This window comes from Nycticebus coucang, chromosome 18, assembly GCF_027406575.1.
Source record: "Nycticebus coucang isolate mNycCou1 chromosome 18, mNycCou1.pri, whole genome shotgun sequence".
NCBI lineage: Eukaryota > Metazoa > Chordata > Mammalia > Primates > Lorisidae > Nycticebus > Nycticebus coucang.
The window spans coordinates 29,227,070-29,245,794 of NC_069797.1; the positions used below are offsets into that span (position 1 = coordinate 29,227,070).

Consider the following 18,725-nt stretch of genomic DNA (forward strand, 5'->3'; position numbering starts at 1 on the left):
CCTAACTACTCAAGAGGCTGAGGAAAGAGGATAGCTTGAGCTATGATGCCATGTCTACAGAAGTGACAAAGTGAGACTCTGTCTCAAAAAAAAAAAAAAAGAAAAAAAGAGGCTGAAACAGACTGAGACAGAGGCTGGGAGAAGAGCATATTCTCATCAGCCCAGAAGGGACAGAGCAGAAGATGGGAACAGTGAAACACAGTGTCCCCAAGATACCCAGAGATGAGTTACAGGGACTGTAACCAAGGCAGTAACAAGGGCCAGTAGGAGAAGCCATGCTTGTGGGGTGGAGCAGTGGTTTGGGGGGCTGGAACTATGAGATCCACATGCACAAAGGTGAAGGGGAGGGGCTCGGTGCCTGTAGCTCAGTGGTTAGGGCGCGGGCCACATATGGGGCTGGCGGGTTCGAACCTGGCCCCAGCCTGCTGAACAACAATGACAAGAACAAGATAGCCAGGAGTCGTGGCGGGCACCTGCAGTCCCAGCTACTTGGGAGGCTGAGGCAAGAGAATCGCTTAAGCCCAAGGGTTTGAAGTTGCTGTGAGCTGTGATACCACAGCACCTTACCATGGGCGACATAGTGAGACTCTGTATGAAAAAAAAAAAAAAAAGATGAAGGGGAGGGAGAAATTGAGAAAGACTGAGGAGAGGGCAGACAGATAGGGGAAAGGAGACAGCTGCAAAGAGATGATGAAAGAAACATGGGCTGAAGCTGCATTACCCAGAGTGGAGACAATGAAAGACAGGTAGAGAGACAGGGAGAGGTGTGGAGGGCAGAGGCAGGGAGAATAAAGAGAAAGATGTATTGGCCGTGTGCGGAGGCTCATGCCGGTAATCCTAGCACTCTAGGAGGCCGAGGCATGTGCATTGCCCTGAGCCTACAGGTTCGAGACCGGCCTAAGCAAGAGCAAGACCTCCGTCTCTAAAAATCGCCAGGCGTTGTGGTGGGCGCCTGTAGTCCCAGCTACTTGGGAGGCTGAGGCAAAGAATCGCTTGAGCCCAAGAGTTTGAAGTTGCTGTGAACTGTGATGCCACAGCACTCTACCAAGGGTAACAAAGTGAGACTGTCTCAAATAAGAAAAAAAGAGAGAGAGAGATGTGGAGGGGAGAGATAGAACAGAGATGGAGAGAGATGGAGAGAGGAGAGACAGAGACAGACGGAGGTACAGGGAGGCAGAAAGATGAGACAGAAAGATACAAAAGAGAGAGGAGAGCCAGAAAGAGAACTAGAGAAACGGAGAGAAGGCAGAGAGAGGGAACAAGGCAAAGAAAGAGACGCAGAGCCAGAGCCTGAGGTGGGAGGACCGCTTCAGTCCAGGAGTTTGAGGCTGCAGTGAGTTATGACCACACCACTGTATTCCAGCCTGGGTGACAGAGCAAGATCCTGGCTCTGAAAAAAAGAAAGAAAGAAAGCGATACAGATATCTATGACACTCACTTCTCTCTCTCTCTCTTTTTTTGGGGTGTGTGTGTTTAGAAACAGGGTCTCCCTCTGTTGCCCTGGCTGGAATGCAGTGGTGTGATCATAGCTCACAATAGTTTCAACACCCTGGGTTCAAGCAATCTTCCTGCTTCAGCCTCTCAAAGTGCTAGGATTATAGGGGTGAGGCACTGTACCCCTCCTCATTCCTCTTTTAAGCCTGAAACATGCAGAAGTAGGTTTTTTTTGTGTTTGTTTTGAGACAGAGTCTCAAGCTGTCACCCTGTGGCATCATAGCTCACAGTAACTTCCAACTCCTGGGCTCAAGCAATCCTCTTGCCTCAGTTTTTCTATTTTTAGTAGAGATGGGGTCTCGCTTTTTGCTCAGGCTAGTCTCCAACTCATGAGCTCAAGCAGTCCACCTGCCTTGGCCTCCCAGAGTGCTAGGATTACAGGCGTGAGTCACTGTGCTGGCCTTTTAATTTTTTAATATTTATTTATTTATTGTAGAGACAGAGTCTCACTTTATTGCCCTCGGTAGAGTGCCGTGGTGTCACAGCTCACAGCCCTCCAGCTCCTGGGCTTAAGTGATTCTCTTGCCTCAGCCTCCCAAGTAGCTGGGACTACAGGCACCCACCACAATGCCTGGCTATATTTATTTATTTTTGAGACAGAGTCTTACTTTGTTGCCCTTGGTAGAGTGCTCTGATGTCATAGCTCACAGCAACTTCAAATTCTTGGGCTCAAGCGATTCTTTGCCTCAGCCTCCGGAGTAGCTGGGACTACAGGCACCCACCACAATGCCTGTCTATTTTTAGAGACGAGGTCTTGCTCTTGCTCAAGCTGGTCTCAAACTCCTGAGCTCAGGTGATCCACCTACCTTGGCCTCCCAGAGTGCTGGGATTACAGGCATGAGCCACTGTGCCTGGTCCCCCACCCCCCATTTCTCACTCATGTTCTAACCAGCGTGCTCTGCTCTGCCCCCAAGTTGCACCGTGTGGAATCCCCCTCTGCACCCTGTCTATGCTGGTTTCCTTCCCTGGTTGCTATTCCCTCTTCCTAGTCACATCTGGCCCACATCCTGGACACTTCTCACACCTCCTTGAGCCTTCTCTTGCACTGTTCCTTGTGTCACACATGTTCACCTTTATAACTACTGCCAGTGCCAGTTCTCCACTCCACGAGGTCCTTAAGGGAAGAGGCTGTTTCTCCAGCATTTTGATTGTTGTTTTGTTTTTTTATTCCCCACTGCTGCCCATCACAGCCCTTGAATCTCCCCCTGACTCAACTCTTATCAGCTGAGGAGCTACCTGAGCAATAATTCCTCTAGAAATTCAGGACTCAGTCTGCATACTGCCTTCTCTAAGAGTCTTCCCTGACCACCTGACTAAAGCCATCCGCCAAGGCCAAAGTCACCTACTCTTCATAACATTTATCACTAGTGGAAGTGTTTTCTTTTTTTTTTTTTTTTTTTCCCCCAAGGGAGAAACTGCATCTTTATTTTGAAACAATAGGTGGCCTCCTGGTGGCTGGAACGTGCTTCCGCTTGCAGGGACCCGCTGGGTCTCTGGAGACAGGAGGGGTGGGAGAGCCACCCACCCGCAGAGCTCAGACGCTTAGGATGTGTTTCAGGAAGGCCTCATAGTTGATGCAACCATTGTGTCCTCATGTCCTGCCAGAACAGTCTCCACCTCTTCCTCAGTCATCCTCTCCCCCTCACGTCCACGTGAGGACGTGTCTGAGCTCTGCTCCCATGACTTTGCCATTCCCCTCCTTGTCAAACACACGAAGCCCCTCCAAGTAGTCTTGATATGTGCCTTCGTCCCGATTCCTGGCCACTGCCTGGAGCATGGGCAGGAAAGTCTCAAAGTCCACATGCCGGGACTTCAGCTCATCACTTTTGGGGTTCCCTAGGACCTTGAGCACCTCGGCGTTGGTGGGGTTCTGGCCCAGGGCCCTCATCACATCCCCACACTGGCTGTACAGGATCTTACCATCTCCTACTCGATCAAACAGCTCAAATGCTTCTTTGAACTCCTCCAGCTGATCCTTGTTAAACTTGATCACAACTTTGGAGAGATCGATAGGGGGCTCCTGGGTTTTCTGAGGGCCTTGGGGAACAGCTGGCTCAGCCTTAGTCTTGACTGGAGGGGCCCCTGTTGCTGGCTTGGCAGCAGGTTTGGAGATGAGGGGCCCTGCTGGTTTCTTCACTGGAACATCCTTCTTGGGAGGCATGATGTCCAGTGGCCAAAGGACAATGTGCCGATGGGGGCACCCATCTCTTCCAAGGGGCGCTGAAGAAGGGTCCAATTGAGGGCGTTTGGGAATGGGGAGGGGTTGCTGGCTACTTTCAGTCCTCATAGGGGAAGCGGGCGGGGCCGAAGTGATTATTGGTTTGTATTCTTTTCTCTCTTCTTTTTTTTTTTTGTTTTTTTGTCCGGGGCTGGGTTTGAACCCGCCACCTCCGGCATATGGGACCAGCGCCCTACTCCTTGAGCCACAGGCGCACCCTATTGGTTTGTATTCTACTTTCTCCCCACTCAGCAAGGGAAGGAGGACCTCATGGTTTGTGGGGTTTTGTCTTTTTTTATTTTTTTGGTCCCTGTGTCCTAAGTGCCTAGAAAAAGCCATAGTATAGGGTCAGGTGCCCAAAGAATATTTGAGTAAGTGAATAAATGTAGTTTTCCTGGCTAGATTGCAGGATTACAAACTCCCAGAGGGCAGGGTTTGGTTGCTTCCTGGAGAGAGCCAGCATGTGGCATTTGTGAATGATTCATTTAATCATTCATTAGGCCCTCAGGTGACCAGAGTCCAGGCCACTTAGTCTTGGACTTAGGTCATAATGTTTCCTTTCTTGGCCATCCCTCCCAGATCTTGGGTTTGGATTTCTGGAGTCATCCCATTCTAGGATTTAATGAATGAGTACAACAGTCAGGTGGTCCTGGGACATCAGTTACAGCTTGATAGTAATACAGCCACCTGCTTCCCCCTCCCTTCTTTGGCAACCTGCTCACCATCTCACCCGGATGCCCCTTGAGCACCCTGAACTCAATGTGTCCAACACTGGAGTCACCATCTCCCCCCAACCAACCTGCCTTTCCTGTGTTCTCAGTGAAGGCAGTACTGTCCACCCAGGCTCCCAGGTTTTCTCTCCTCCCTCTTTCTCACCCTCTCAGTCAATGAGTCAAGTCTTGCACAGATTACCTCTTGAGTTGTTCCTGAATCCATCTCTTCCTTTTCTTCCTTCCTAACACTGTCCTAGTTCACCTTCACCTGGACTTCTGGAGCAGCCCCCTCCTAACTGGTCTCTCAGCCTCTGCTCTGGGCCCCTCTGCATCCTGTCCTCCGCCCAGCCACCAGAGTGAGCTTTCACATAGGACACCTGCTCATGTCACTGCCCAGAACCCTAAAATGCCTTCCCAAACACCTTACCCTCACCCACCAGGCACCCAACCCCCCTCCCAGCTCCTGGGCCCCCAAACCTTAGCTCTAGTCACTTCTGTCACTTCCCCAAATGCAGTGTGATCTTCTTCTTGCCTCCAACCTTTGCATTCACTCTGCCTGCTTTCTTCTCCCCAGCCCACCCCTGGCAGATCTCAACCCAGAATCTCTTCCTCCAGGATGCCTTCCCTGACCACACTCCTCACACTCAATTGGACCCCTTTGGTGTATCCCACCAAGGCAATGTTTCACCTCTCACAGCTGTATTAGTTTTAATTGCCTGGTTCTGTCTCCCTCAGCTACTCACCTACCGGCCACCATTTGACCCTAGAGAGCCACATAGCATTCACCATGATTAACCTCTCTACAAAAATACAGACTTGAGACAGCGCCTGTGGCTCAGTGGGTAGGGCGCCGATGGTGGAGTGTTCGAACCCGGCCCCAGGCCAGCTAAAACAGTAGTGGCAGCTCCAACGAAAAATAGGGCATTGTGGCGGGCGCCTGTAGTCCCAGCTACTCGAGAGGCTGAGGCAAGAGAATCGCTTGGGCCCAGGAGTTGGAGGTTGCTGTGAGCTGTGGTGCTACGGCACTCTACCGGGGGCGACAGAGTGAGACTCTGTTTCAAAAAAGAAAGAAAGAAAAAAAAGAAAGAAAAGAAAAAGAAAACCAAAAAAACAGGCGTGGTACATAGCTGACACTTAGCAAATCTTTACTGGATGAATGACATTACACTAAGACTGCTGGGTTAAAATCTCAGCTCCATCACATACTAGCTGTGGACTCACACAGTCCTTCTCCTCACTTGTAAAATGGGTAGAGTAACAGCACCTTTCTGGTAGAGTTTTTGGAGAGGTCAACAACTCAGAGGATCACTTTGCACATAAATTTGGCTCTTATTAATATCTTCTGACACAACCTTTTCCTGGATCTCAACCAGCCCCACCGGGGAGGCCCCAGGGTATGCGCTCCAGCTGCGGAAGAGCATTTTCACCTAGCACCCTGCTAGACACCTCAGTGTTTGCTCTACCTACTACCCGTATCTCGCGCACGCTGCGGGCCCACCTGGCGGATGGCGTGGCGGATGCCGTGGCCCATTTAAGGACGAGAGCGGGCGGACCCGGGAAGACCCCGCCTCCGCGCTGAGGTCAACGCGCACCGCTGCGTGTGACGCTCTGGTTGCCGCAGAGACGCCCCGCCCCCGCGCGGCGCTGCGGAACCGGAGCTCCGGGCAGCGTCGGCAGTGGCGCGGGAGGCGGCAAGGCCGGGACGGCAGGAGCCGGCGCGGCGACCGCAGCGAGCGCGGCGGGGACGTAGCAGACCACGACGAAGGCGCACAGGCAGCCGGGCCGGGCCGGGCCACTGGGAGAGCGGCCGCCGGGAAGCGGGCGGGAGGCCGGGCGGGCAGCGGGCAGCCACCGAGCTGCGAAGCGACATGGTGGTGCTCAAGGAGTAGTGAGTGTCTGGCCGGCTGTGCGGAAGCGAGGAGGAAGGGAGGGTCGGGGATGACGACCAGAGAGCCTGATGGTCCGGCAGATGGAACGGAGAGCGCTGGATGGGCGGCCCAGTAGGGGCTGAGGGAACAGTGAGGGCCTGAGGTGGGGCCAGCAAGGCTGGAGTGTGCCAGATAGCACCTGAGGTGGGGCCCAAGGGGCAGTGAAGGCCGAGCAGGCTTGGGCAGAGGCGAGGGGACAAAGAGGGCAAGACAGGGCCTGACGTGGGGTCAAGGGGACAGTGAGAGCCGGACAGGGCATGAGGAAGGACTGAGAGGATAGAAAGCATTGGATGAGATGCGGGGTGGTTCTACAGTGGGGGTTGAGGGAGGAAGCGGGCAGGCAGAATTGCAGGCGGGGCTGAGCGGACTGGTGGGAGACAGGGAAGTTGTCTGAGGGGCTGAGGACCATCAGACAAGGGCAAGCAGCGCGGGCCGGTTGTGGGGAGGTGTTCCAGGGCTGAACAGCACTAAGGAGCAGGGAAGATAAGATAAGACAGCTCCACAACAGAGTTGAGGGGATGGGGAGGAGTGCTGAGGGAAACTTGGAGTATGAGGAGTGGCTACCTTAGGCATGGGGAAGGGTTGTAGTAAGTGAACCCAGGAAAAGGACTAGGGAGTCAGGGCCAGGCTTGGGTGACAGTGGAAGGGTCTGAAGAGATAAAGCAGAGGAGGCTGAGATAGGGGAGTGGAGTGACAAGATGCCCCAGCAGTAGGTGCAGAACAGGAGGCATTTGGAAAAAAGCTTGGGACTTGGGTGAGGAGTCCAGAAGATGTTGGGCAGGTCTGAAGTGACGAGAAGGACTAAGAAGTTTCCAGGGTAGAGGACAATCCAAAAAGAGAGTATGTGTATGAATGAATACTTCTTATTGGAGGTGGGAAGTACAGGTCAGGGCCATCTTGTCTCAGGGGATTCTCAGTTTTGGTGCAATGAGATGGGGAAATTGCTTTGAGGAATTGAGGTGTTCATGAAATCATAACTTGAGGAAAGACAGCGAAGAGTAGAGGAAGTTCTTGAGTGATGACTAGGAAGCTGGGAAACCGGTGACTTCTGGTAGGAGTTACAGGAAGATGGGTTTGTTCCTGTAATCCAGGGCATTGGATGACAGGTGGAGAAGTTTGGATTAACTCTTTCAAGAATATTGCTGAAGCTCATGGTTCCAAGTAAATACCAGAGGATGTTTCCCCCCCAAAGTGGAGGGACTGGGTATGTGTATGTAGAACGTACAGTGAAACCACTTCCCTGGAAGGGGGATAAATGGCAGTATTGGGCCAGGAGATCTGGAAGTGGGAGATGTCCACGCAGAGAGTGACTGGTGGAACTCTCTCGGTAGCTGGGCAGGTGTACAGAGGGCTCTTTCCATTTTGTCCGTGAAGATACTTTGTCCCGACTGGGCTTGCTCCTTGGAGGTGTCTTAAGACATTTAGGACATAGTGTAGAGTTTAAGTAACAAGGGGGACAGAGACCCAGATGTCATCCCAGCTTGGCATCTCATCAGAAGAGCATTATTTTGAGGCACTGCACCTCTACTTCTTGACATCTAGTCTGATGTTAATGCAGCCAGAACTCAGCTTTATATGGTAAGGAGGAAAATGTGGTACACTTCAGAGATTAATTCTCAATGTCCTCACTGACAGGCTTTTCCCATTCTTCTGATGCTTTTTCCTATTCCCAGATGAGCCTAGACTCTGTAGAAATCTGTAGTTTTGAAAAGAAGGTCAGACAGGGAAAGGAAGAGACCTTTAGAAGAGATCTGAGTGAGTTTTGAAGTGAGGTGCTCCTTTCCAGTTCTTTGTTCTCCCCTTGAAGCCTGCCAGGGAAAAGTCTGAGGTGCTGGGGATGCAGAACCTGTCTGGCACCTGCATTTCCTTTCTGCCTGACTTGTGCCCTGTGTGTACATCCCTGGGCAGGGGGACGGGGTGGAGGGGCATTTGAGACTCTTGGCTGTGGCTGCAGCACTGCAGCTCTGGGAAGAGTGCAAGTGAAGGTCATGTTGTAGTGAGCCCTGCTTCCAGTCTTAGCCCAGTTGCGCTTCTGTGGCCCTATCCTTTGGAATTGTATTCTATTGCTGCTGAAGTGGTTTTGTTCCCGATAAATGAGGGAGAAATGTCTGGGTGTGCTGTCACATAAGCAGCTGCAGAGCATCCTGTCGAGAGGTGAAAAATGCCAGTCTCTTTTGTGGGGAGACTTGGGGCCCACCCAGGATTTGAAGGTTGTCCCTGTTGATTTTTCTGACACTTCCTCTAACAGGATTCGCCTGGATTTGATTTCTGCAAATTCTTGGATGGGATTTTTGCTGCTGTTCTTGAAGATAAAAGGCTTATTGTTTTATAGGCAGTTTCTTCTGAGGGTGCAAAAATTCTGGCCTCCCAAGTTGGGAGTATTTTTCTGCACCATTGGCTTTGTCTAATGAGAGGAGACATTAGTGGCAGCATCCAATAAACTGAAGGAGTCAACGTTATTTGAGTCCTTCTAGGAGGGAGTTGTGAGCAGACCGTATAGACTTGGGGAGCCCATTTTGTTTTTCTGCTACTTTTCTGCTTAGCGCCTTGTCTTTAGTGTGATATTTTCCTGAGAGCCCCTCTGTATGCTTCTTGCTTCCGGGGGAGTTCTGTGGAACTAGAAAATAGTGAGCTATTCACCAGTGTGGAGCAAGGAGCCCGAATGACAAACCCACTGCATAAGAAGGAGGGCATAGCAGCTCATGCTTCACTAAGCATGCAAGACACAGAAGGCCCCGAGCATTCCAGCAAGGGTTTGCGGTCTGAGACTCTAAGCTGGGAACTGGCTTGACTTGTACTCAGTACAACCAGAGGTTTTTGTCTCAGCTCTCTGACCTCACAGCTTTGAACTGGGGGTTGGACATTGGTCTGCATTGCAAATGCAAGTTCTGCCCACCCTAGCACCTCTGGGTTTCAAGCCCTTGTGGAGATTTTTCTAGCCATGGCTTCTTCATCAGGTTACTGGTGGTACTTCTGGCAATTGAGTTGGAGAAGATAATGATTAGTTGGGCACTTTTAGACAGCTTCTGGAGGTCAGGACACCAGTTGGATAACTCTTCTTTTGGCAGCTTTGTAATAGTAGCTTGTCCTGTAACACCCTGCCCTAGAACAGAGGTGGTTGCTGTGTGCCCTTAGGGTGATTAAGCCACCAAAGAACTTGGTCCCCTCCTAGCCTTTTACCTATAGGGCTATTATTGGGAGGCTGGGTCCACAGAGATATAAATCCCCAGGGCCTGATTCTTTGGGTCTGCATCCTCATCCTAGTAGACCCTCCTATGTTCACTTCTCTGTTTTACTGGACTCGTTGGCAAGTCTTGTGGGAGAAGATAACGGTGAGGGAGGAGGAAAAGAAGACAGCAACAAATACGAGTCAGAGGCCTGGGAAGTAGCCAGTGGGGGCAGTGGGGCGACAGGTTTGGACTGAATCACAGGGTTCTAAACGGGATGCCAAAAGGGTACAGAGGGTCCTAGCCTCAAAGTGCTCAGAGGGCCTTCTCTGCTGGGTTGTTATCAGTATATAGTGTCACGTACGGCAGAATGTTGAATACTGTTCTGAGATGATGCTTTGAGACCCTTGGGCAGGTTGCAGAACCTGAAGTTGATACTGTCTTTTCCCTTTCTTGTAGTCGAGTCATCCTGCCAGTGTCTGTAGATGAGGTAAGTCTTTTTTCTTTCTTTTCCATAGTTGTACATAAGGGCTGGTGACCATTGGCTCAGTTGGGCTCTGCGTGGCCATATTCTTTGTATAGTTTTCATATTTGTTCTAATATAGAGATAATTGGTGCTCAATTTGAATTTTCCTGTTGCCACTTTCATCTGAAGAAAGGCAACTGTGTGCAACCTGTCCCATGCTGGATAGCTTCGAATGGAGACTAGGTCATCCTGAGACTGTGTTTGGGGGCATGTTATTGATAGGATTAAGTGTGTGCCTTTCCAGGACCTCTGGGAAGTGTGCCCAGCTCTTTCTGGTTGTGCCACAGACCAACAGGGCAGGAAGTCTCTGAGTTCCTTCTTAGTCACACTAGGAGATTGCTGGAAAGACCAAGACACAGAACCCTCCTTTTACGGAGAGCAGGGAATAACAAGCAAGCTTGGCTTGCTCTCTGTCCTTTTATGGTTCCTGGGTCTGATGTCCCTGTGTATGGGGATCTGACAGCAGGATTCGCTGTAGGAAGGTTCATAGGCTGTGTTGACTCAGAGTTGATCTCTTGGACAACAGAAGACTGTCACGGAGCGTCCCTTGTGTCACTCTTTCTCTGAAATTCCTCCATTTTTCTGTCTTGTTCTTTATTTCCTTCTGAATCCACAGCCCCACCCCACCCCAGCTTCCAGTTAAACTCAAGTTTGGGTGAAGTTTGGCAGCCAGTATAGTGTCCCCAGTCACTGGGCTCCATCTCTCTTTCCTGCAGTGTCAGCATGAAGCTCTTGTGATAACTTCCATTCTGTTCCAAATATGAACTGGACCTTTGAAAAATGAAATCAGGCCAAGAGAGCCTGCAGTACTCTTTAGCTGAGACAAATATCCAAGCTTCTTGGTCCCCAAGAGGGGTGGGCAGACATTGGCCCCTAGAGGATTGCCTCCAGTGGTGGGCTGCATGTCTGATAAGAGCTGTGGTAATGTGGGAGAAGGGGCCAGAGGTGGACCTTGACTATGATTGGAGAATTCCAAGAAGGAGAGATAAGAAAATGAGACCGCTGCGGTGCCTATAGCTCAGTGAGTAGGGTGCTGGCCCCATATACGGGAGGTGGCGGGTTCAAACCCGGCCCCCACCAAATTGCAACAAAAAATAGCCAGGCGTTGTGGTGGCCGCCTGTAGTCCCAGCTACTTGGGAGGCTGAGGCAAGAGAATCGCCTTAGCCCAAGAGCTGGAGGTTGCTGTGAGCTGTGACACCACGGCTCACAGCAACTGAGGGCGACAAAAGTGAAACTCTGTCTCTTAAAAAAAAAAAAAAGAAAGAAAGAAAATGAGACTAGAGAACCTGAGAAAAAGAAGGGGTGGCATGGTAGATATTGGGATCTGTGGAGGCACTGTACCTAGGGCCTGGGAACTGGGTGCGTTAAAGGGGTCTGTTAACTCACCTCCTTTGGAGCCTTTTCTGTCCTTATAAAAAATAGCAAGTGATAATTTTCTAAACCAGAAGGCCAAGCAGGAAGGTCCAGTTTGGGCCCTGAAACTTGGCTCCTGGGGGGTCCAGTGACCTCTGATGTACAGGATGATTCCCTCTCCTCCCCAACCCAGTCAAGAAGATGTCCCCTGAGAACACAGGATTTCCTCACCACTCCTCAGTATGGTGTTTAGGGGTCTTGAAATGGATCTTTTTGCAGGGAGTTTCTTGATGGAATGAAGGGTAGGAATGTCTCTGAGGGAATGCAGGTCAAGGAGAGCCAGGACTGTCCTGGAGAACCTCTTAGCTGCCTGCAGTAAGGCTAGAGGGGCCAGAACACTGATTGCATACGGAGGCCAAGAATGGAGGGAAAGGGGAACTCCCGCCTTGAGACTGTCCACAGTTGGTGGTTTTCAGCTTGTGATGGTTTTTTTGCAGCATTGAGGAAGTGGTGGGGTGGGGTGGGGTAAAGCCTAAAGTCTAAGCAGAAGCTTGGGAAGTGGGCGCTGGTTGGGATTTATCTGTCTGACTAGTGCTGGTCAGCTCGTTTTCAGAAAGAAATTACTGCGAGAAAGCAACACATGGTCTAGGCAGAGTTGAAGCAGAAGCTGCTCTTTTCAAAGCTTAAGGCTTTGTTGCAGAAGATCAGAAAAATCTTGAATGATGAGGCCAAAGAAGAAACAAGTAACCATCAGCCCTCTCAGCGTCTTTGTCAGTAACCCCATCCCTATTCAAGGTTTCTGTGGGAATAGAAAGCATCAGCTCAGCATCACGTGACTGGTGGATTGACTTCCTAAATTGGAGGCTGTGACTTGAGGCCCTTGGAGTTTTCTCATTTTGGGGTAAAGAGAATAGCTGGGCATTGTGGTGGGCACCTATAGTCCCAGCTACTTGGGAGGCTGAGGCAAGAAAATCGCTTAAACCCAAGAGTTTGAGATAGCTGTGAGCTGTGATGTTACAGCACTCTACCAAGGGTGACATAGAGAGACTCTGTCTCAAAAAAAAAAAAAAGAAAGAAAGAAGATTGTGTCTTTATAATCATTCTCATGACCTGAATCAGTATTCTGCGGGCAGCATTAGCATGTGGCTGGCTAGAACCTGGGCCTAACACTGCACAGGGTTTCCAGCCATGCTGCATTATAGCAAGAAAGCACTGGCTGTTTGACATGGGTGTGTCCACCACTGGTTCCTGACTCAGGTTGGCCTACTCACTACCGAAGGGAGGGCTGTTTTACTTCTTGTTTCCAGGGAATCATGGCACCCTTACCCCTGTGGTACCTGGTCTGACAGGGCCATGTGGGTGGGACCAACAACTGTACTGCTTTTCCCGACATGTTTCATGTCAGTGTTTCAGCCCTACCCGCTACATCTATCCCAGCTCCTTCTCCACCCAGATTGCCAAAGTGGTGGAGGCTTTGTTTTTCTTAACTGAATGTCTTGGCTGTTTGGGACAAGAGAACAAATTTCAAAGGCAAGGACGATTGCTCTAGGCCCAAGTAGGCTGGAATCCCAGTCTTCTTGGGGTTCTTTATCTGATTTAATGGTCTGACCCTCACTTCTACCCAATCTGAGGCGGGCTGCTTTCCTACAGGGTGTGGAGCGACTATGCTGAAGGGGACTCCCTGACATGAAAAGTGTCCCTCACTTGTAGCTTGTACAGGCCAGTCTTACTTACCTCTTTGGATTAGCAAAACTGCCTTCAGTTGTCTCACTGGGATTAAAGGATCAGAATATCAAGAGAGATTAAAGGGGGAAGATGCCAGCCAACAGGCTGATCCTCTTAGAACCTGCCCTCTGATTCCTGTAGCTGAAGAGAAAGCAAATGAAGATGATTAGTCTCCACCTGGGGGCCCCCCTCCCCAGGCAGCACCACTTGCCTGAAACCTGGTTCCCTCCACCAGGCCCTCTCCCCAGCCTGCCCTTCAGGAATGCTGAGTCAGTGGTGAGACACGTTCTCATGGCACAGAGTTACTGCTCCTTCTATGGGAACCCCCGACTCAGCCAAACCCAACCCACTTGATCAGGGCTTTCATGTGTGCCTCAGCTAGGTGGTAGCCTTGGAAACACACAGGGACAGTTTAAGGTTCCAGGGGGACATCGAGGCAGTGCTGATGTTGCTCAGGATTAGCAAGGTTGAAGTGACTGGCTCTCACCAGACGTCCTTCTTTTACAGTATTAATTGAGCCCTGATTATTTGCTTGGGCCTTTTCTTGACACTTTGTAGGATGGTTTGCTTTGGAAGCTAGGGCTTTTTCAGCTTTGTGGAGAACAGTGAACTGTCCTAGTCGTCTGTTTCACCTTCCAGACTTTGCCCAGAAATTTCCCCGAGGTGCTCAGGGAGCGGCCTGATAGATCGGGCTTCCAAGTTTGAGGCGAAGCAGCACTGGAAGCTGCCTCTGCTCTTTGTTGTTGCAGGCAGTGATTTAAGTGGCAGCAGCCCAGAGATTCAGCCTCTCTGTGTTAATCTCAAAAGAGAGAAAATCCTTGCTTTCACCCCTGGGAGTACCAAGAATGTGGGAAAGGGGTAGAGAGGGTAGTAAGGAAAACTCCCCCCACCCCCTTTTTTTTTTTGAGAATCTCACTCAAAAAAATCTCACTGGAATCTCACTCCCAGTCGCCCTGGGTAGTGCCCTGGTGCCATCGTAGCTCACAGCAACCTCAAGCTCCTGGGCTCAAATGATCCTCTTTTGCCTCAGCCACCCCAGGAGCTGGCGCCTGCCACATCTCCTGGCTAGTTTTCCTATTTTTATTAGAGGTCCGGTCTTGCTGTAGCTCAGGCTGGTCTCAAACTCCTGAACTCAAACAACTCACCTGCCTCAACCTCCAAGAGTGCTAGAATTACAGGTGTGAGCCACCATGCCTGGCTAGGAAAACTTTAATCTCCCTCCAACTCCCAACATGTTGGGTAATCAAGTACCTTAGTTTCTTTTTCTCCTATTCTCTAAATTGTCGAGCCTGGTTGGCACTGGCAGTGATAGGGAAGTTGCATCCTTTGATAGAGACATAACTTCCTGCATTAACTCTTGCTTCTTCATTTTCTTTTCAACTTAATTTTCCCTCCAGACAGCTTCCCTTAGAAAGAAGGGAGGAGAAGGACTAAGCCTGGGCACTGCCCAAGACTCCAGGTCATTGGCCCTAACACTGAGCTGTCTAATGGGGTCAGAGGAAGCCAGTGATCTTGACTGGTGACTTGATAGGGTGATGTGTGACCCAAATAAAGGAAAAATGGGCTTTTGCCATCTAGTAAATGCCAATACAGGGTGCACCCAGCTGGCACAAACTGTGGGGTAGGAATCTGTACTACCTAATATGGGAGTGGGAGCACTGGCTTCAGCCCCACCAGGAATCTGGGAAACTTCAGGAGGTTTAGTGACTCTTTGAACCACTTGTGGGGTGAGGAGGGTCTCCACACTGGAGAAAAAGCAAGGAGAGGAGGCTGTTTTACAGCAAAAGTTGTGGACTTCACAGAGCACTGGGCAACTTTCTTTGACAAGAAGTCATGTCTTGGGGGCAGCACCTGTGGCTCAAAGGAGTAAGGCGCCAGCCCTATATGCCGGAGGTGGTCGGTTCAAACCCAGCCCCGGCCAAAAAAGAAAAAGCCATGTCTTAGGATCTTTTAAAATGAATAGAATAAAGAGGAGATTTCAGCAGCCAACCCAGATCTTATTTGGGGGTCTTTATACCAGACACTGCCTTGAGCTCTACAGTCTGCTTTTCTGGATGGTGGTGTGAGGTTAAGTATATTCACCAACCTCTTTAAACCCTGATGCATGATGTGAAAATGGGAAGGAGGAAATTAAACACATCTGATCACCGAAGACAGGCCATGAAGCAACATTCTCAGTTGCATTGGGTAGACCTGAGCAAGGCCCAGTGTGAAACCCCTGAATGACCTCCTGGACGAGGGGACCCAGGGTGACCTAATTGGACACTTACTGACAGCTGGACTATTTGTAACTGTTAAGAAGATTCTGTGTTGAGGATAATGCCTCTGTCTCTGTTCCTTTAGTATCAAGTAGGGCAGCTGTATTCTGTGGCTGAGGCCAGTAAAAATGAAACAGGTGGTGGTGAAGGCGTGGAGGTCCTGGTGAACGAACCCTATGAGAAGGATGGTGAGAAAGGCCAGTACACACACAAGATCTACCACTTACAGAGGTATGTGACTGTGGCAGCAAGGCCAGATGGCAGCCTGGTTTGGAGGTGATGATAATGGCTGAGGGTGTTTCCTGGTTATTAGCTGGTTGCTCAACTTGCTTCACCTGCAAGAGTGGATTGTAGGTGGTACTTTGTTCATTTGAAGATTCGTTTTTTAAAAAAATAAAACTAATTCTTATTTTACCAGACTCCCAGTCCTTAGAAGTGATAGTGTTTAGTTCCTTGTAGTCTCTTCCATTGTAAGTGACTATAGAAGTTGTGTGTGTGTGTGTGTGTGTGTGAGAGAGAGAGAGAGAGAGAATAGTTGTACATTTCCTTTATTTTATTATTTTTTTGAGATAGGGTCTCACTTTGTTGCCCAGGCTAAGGTGTCTTCATAGCTCACTGCAACCTCAAATTCTTCGGTCCAAGCGAACTTCCTGCCTCAATCTCCTGAGTAGCTGGGATTACAGGTGTGTGGCACCACACCTGGCTAATTTTTCTAGTTTTTTTTTTAATTATTTTGTATTAAATCATAACTTTGTACATTGATGCATTTATGGAGTTCTGGGTACTGCTTTGATATACAATGTGAAATTCTTACATTGAACTGAGTAACACATTCTTATCACAATTATACTGTTTTCTTAATAGTTTTGAAATGTACCATTGCATCATGCACATTAGGCGAGGTCCCCTCAAATATCCTCCCTCCTCCCCTATCCCTCTCCCCTTCCCTCTCTCTCCTCTTCCCTTCTACTTTCTGGACTATAGTTATGTTTTGCCATTCATATGAGTGGAGTGTGTAGATGTAATTTTTCTAGTTTTTGTAGAGATGGGTTTTGCTATGTTTCTCAGACTTATTTCAAACACCTGGCCTCAAACACATCTGATCACTTTCGGCCTCGCAAAGTGCTAGGATTACAGGTATGAGTCACTGGATCTGGCTGCTATTATTATTATTATTATTATTTTATTTATTTATTTTTGTAGAGACAGAGTCTCACTTTATTGCCTACGGTAGAGTGCCGTGGCATCACACAGCTCACAGCAACCTCCAACTCCTGGGCTTAGGCGATTCTCTTGCCTCCACCTCCCAAGTAGCTGGGACTACAATCACCCACCACAACGCCTGGCTATTTTTTGTTGCAGTTTGGCTGGGGCTGGGTTTGAACCCACCACCCTCAGTATATGGGGCCAATGCCCTACTCACTGAGCCACAGGCGCCACCCTGCCTTTATTATTTTTATAGAGCTGGGATCATACTGTTCTTTTCTCTTTTTTTTTTTTTTTTTTTTAATTTTTTTTTGTAGAGACAGAGTCTCACTTTATGGCCCTGGGTAGAGTGCTGTGGCCTCACACAGCTCACAGCAACCTCCATCTCCTGGGCTTAAGCGATTCTCTTGCCTCAGCCTCCCGAGTAGCTGGGACTACAGGCGCCCGCCACAACGTCCGGCTATTTTTTGGTTGCAGTTTGGCCAGGGCCGGGTTTGAACCCACCACCCTCGGTATATGGGGCCGGCACCTTACCGACTGAGCCACAGGCGCCGCCCTCTTTTCTCTTTTTTACTTGTCATATCATGGCTACCTTTCACTTTCAGCATAATCTGCCTCAGTCCTCACAGGTACACATGGAATTCATAGTATTATGTTGTATAGATATGCTGTAAATTGTTCAACCAGCTCTCTCTCGATGTGTATTTATAGTCGTTTCCAGATGTCTACTACTCCAGTAAAAGTCCTGCATAAATCTTTTGATGTACTTGTAAATCTACAGTAAATGTTCCTAAAAGTAGAATTGCTGGGTCAGGTAGTATTTTAAATTCTGATAACTGTGAAATCATCTACCAGAGAAATTTTGATACCTCTCTTTGGAACAGTGGCATAAATATTTTAAAATGAAGTTTGAACTGATTTGTTTACCCAGATCCATAGCAAACCACATAAATTTGCTGAATCTGTAACCAAAACAGCAACATTTCAGTAAACTATGAACAGACCCAAAGGATGCTAAAAGCCTTATAAATGTATACCAGCTGGAATGGAAGTCAAACCAACTAGTTTTAGAAACTATCCATAGCTAGAAAAAATAAACCTGATTCTTTTTTTAAATTGTGATGAAGTATACGTAACATAAAATTCACTATTTTAACCATTTTTTAGTATACAATTCAGTGACGTTTAGTATATCCACACTGCTATGCAACTTACACCTGAATCTCAATTTCTTTCTTTTTTTTTTTTTTTCTTGGTTTTTGGCCAGGGCTAGGTTTGAACCCACCACCTCTGGCATATGGGACCGGCGCCCTACTCCTTGAGCCACAGGCGCTGCCGCTGAATCTCAATTTCTTTTTTTTTTTTTTTGGCCGGGGCTGGGTTTGAACCCGCCACCTCCGGCATATGGGACCGGCGCCCTACTCACTGAGCCGCCCTGAATCTCAATTTCTAATCACTAAACTGAACCTATGCCAATTTAATTTTCATTTGGTAAAAGCCCTGATTGATTTGAATGTCATTCTGGTGATATAAAAGTGCTAACCCTGGGCAATGCCTGTGGCTCAGTGAGTAAGGCACCGGTTCCATATACCAAGTGTGGTGGGTTCAAACCCTGCCCCAGCAGAACTGCAACAAAAAAATAGCTGGATGTTGTGGCGGGCACCTGTGGTCCCAGTTACTCGGGAGGCTGAGGCAAGAGAATCGCCTAAGCCCAGGAGCTGGAGCTTGCTGTAAGCAGTGTGACACCACAGCACTCTACTGAGGGCGATAAAGTGAGACCCTATCTCTACCAAAAAAAAAAAAAAAAAGTGCTAACCCAGAGGGATTCAGGATTTTGCAGGGCTAGAGGCAGGTGGAAGGCCACACTGTGAAGTGGGCAGAGCTTACCATCATCCCGATTCCCTGTCAGTGTACTCTTTTCCTCCATGATTCCTCTTGCTCTTCTGGTATTTGTATCATTTAAAAAAATTTTTTTTCTTTGAAACGGAGTTTCATTTTTGTCACCCTCCATAGAGTGCTGTGGCATTGTAGCTCACAGCAACCTCAAAGTCTTGGGCTTAAGCGATTCTCTTGCCTCAGCCTCCTAAGTAGCTGGGACTACAGGTACCTGCCACAATGCCTGGCTATTTTTAGAGA

At 49.1% G+C, this 18,725-nt stretch overlaps 2 protein-coding genes across 2 annotated transcripts in view; one reads left to right on the forward strand and one right to left on the reverse strand.

Moving 5' to 3' along the window:
* Window positions 1–2,898: 2,898 nt before the first annotated feature.
* Window positions 2,899–3,772, reverse strand: LOC128569584 (myosin light chain 6B-like). Its single transcript, XM_053567766.1, has one exon. The coding sequence runs from the start codon at window positions 3,653–3,655 to the stop codon at window positions 3,137–3,139; it is 519 nt and encodes a 172-aa protein (XP_053423741.1). The 5' UTR covers window positions 3,656–3,772; the 3' UTR covers window positions 2,899–3,136.
* Window positions 3,773–6,055: 2,283 nt separating this feature from the next.
* The window catches only part of PITPNA (phosphatidylinositol transfer protein alpha), a 44,577-nt gene continuing 31,907 nt past the window's right edge, over window positions 6,056–18,725 (forward strand). The window contains exons 1-3 of the mRNA XM_053567767.1: window positions 6,056–6,313; window positions 9,980–10,010; window positions 15,469–15,614. Coding sequence (XP_053423742.1) covers window positions 6,294–6,313; window positions 9,980–10,010; window positions 15,469–15,614 — 197 coding nt within the window. The 5' untranslated portion in view covers window positions 6,056–6,293. The remainder of the gene's footprint in view (window positions 6,314–9,979; window positions 10,011–15,468; window positions 15,615–18,725) is intronic.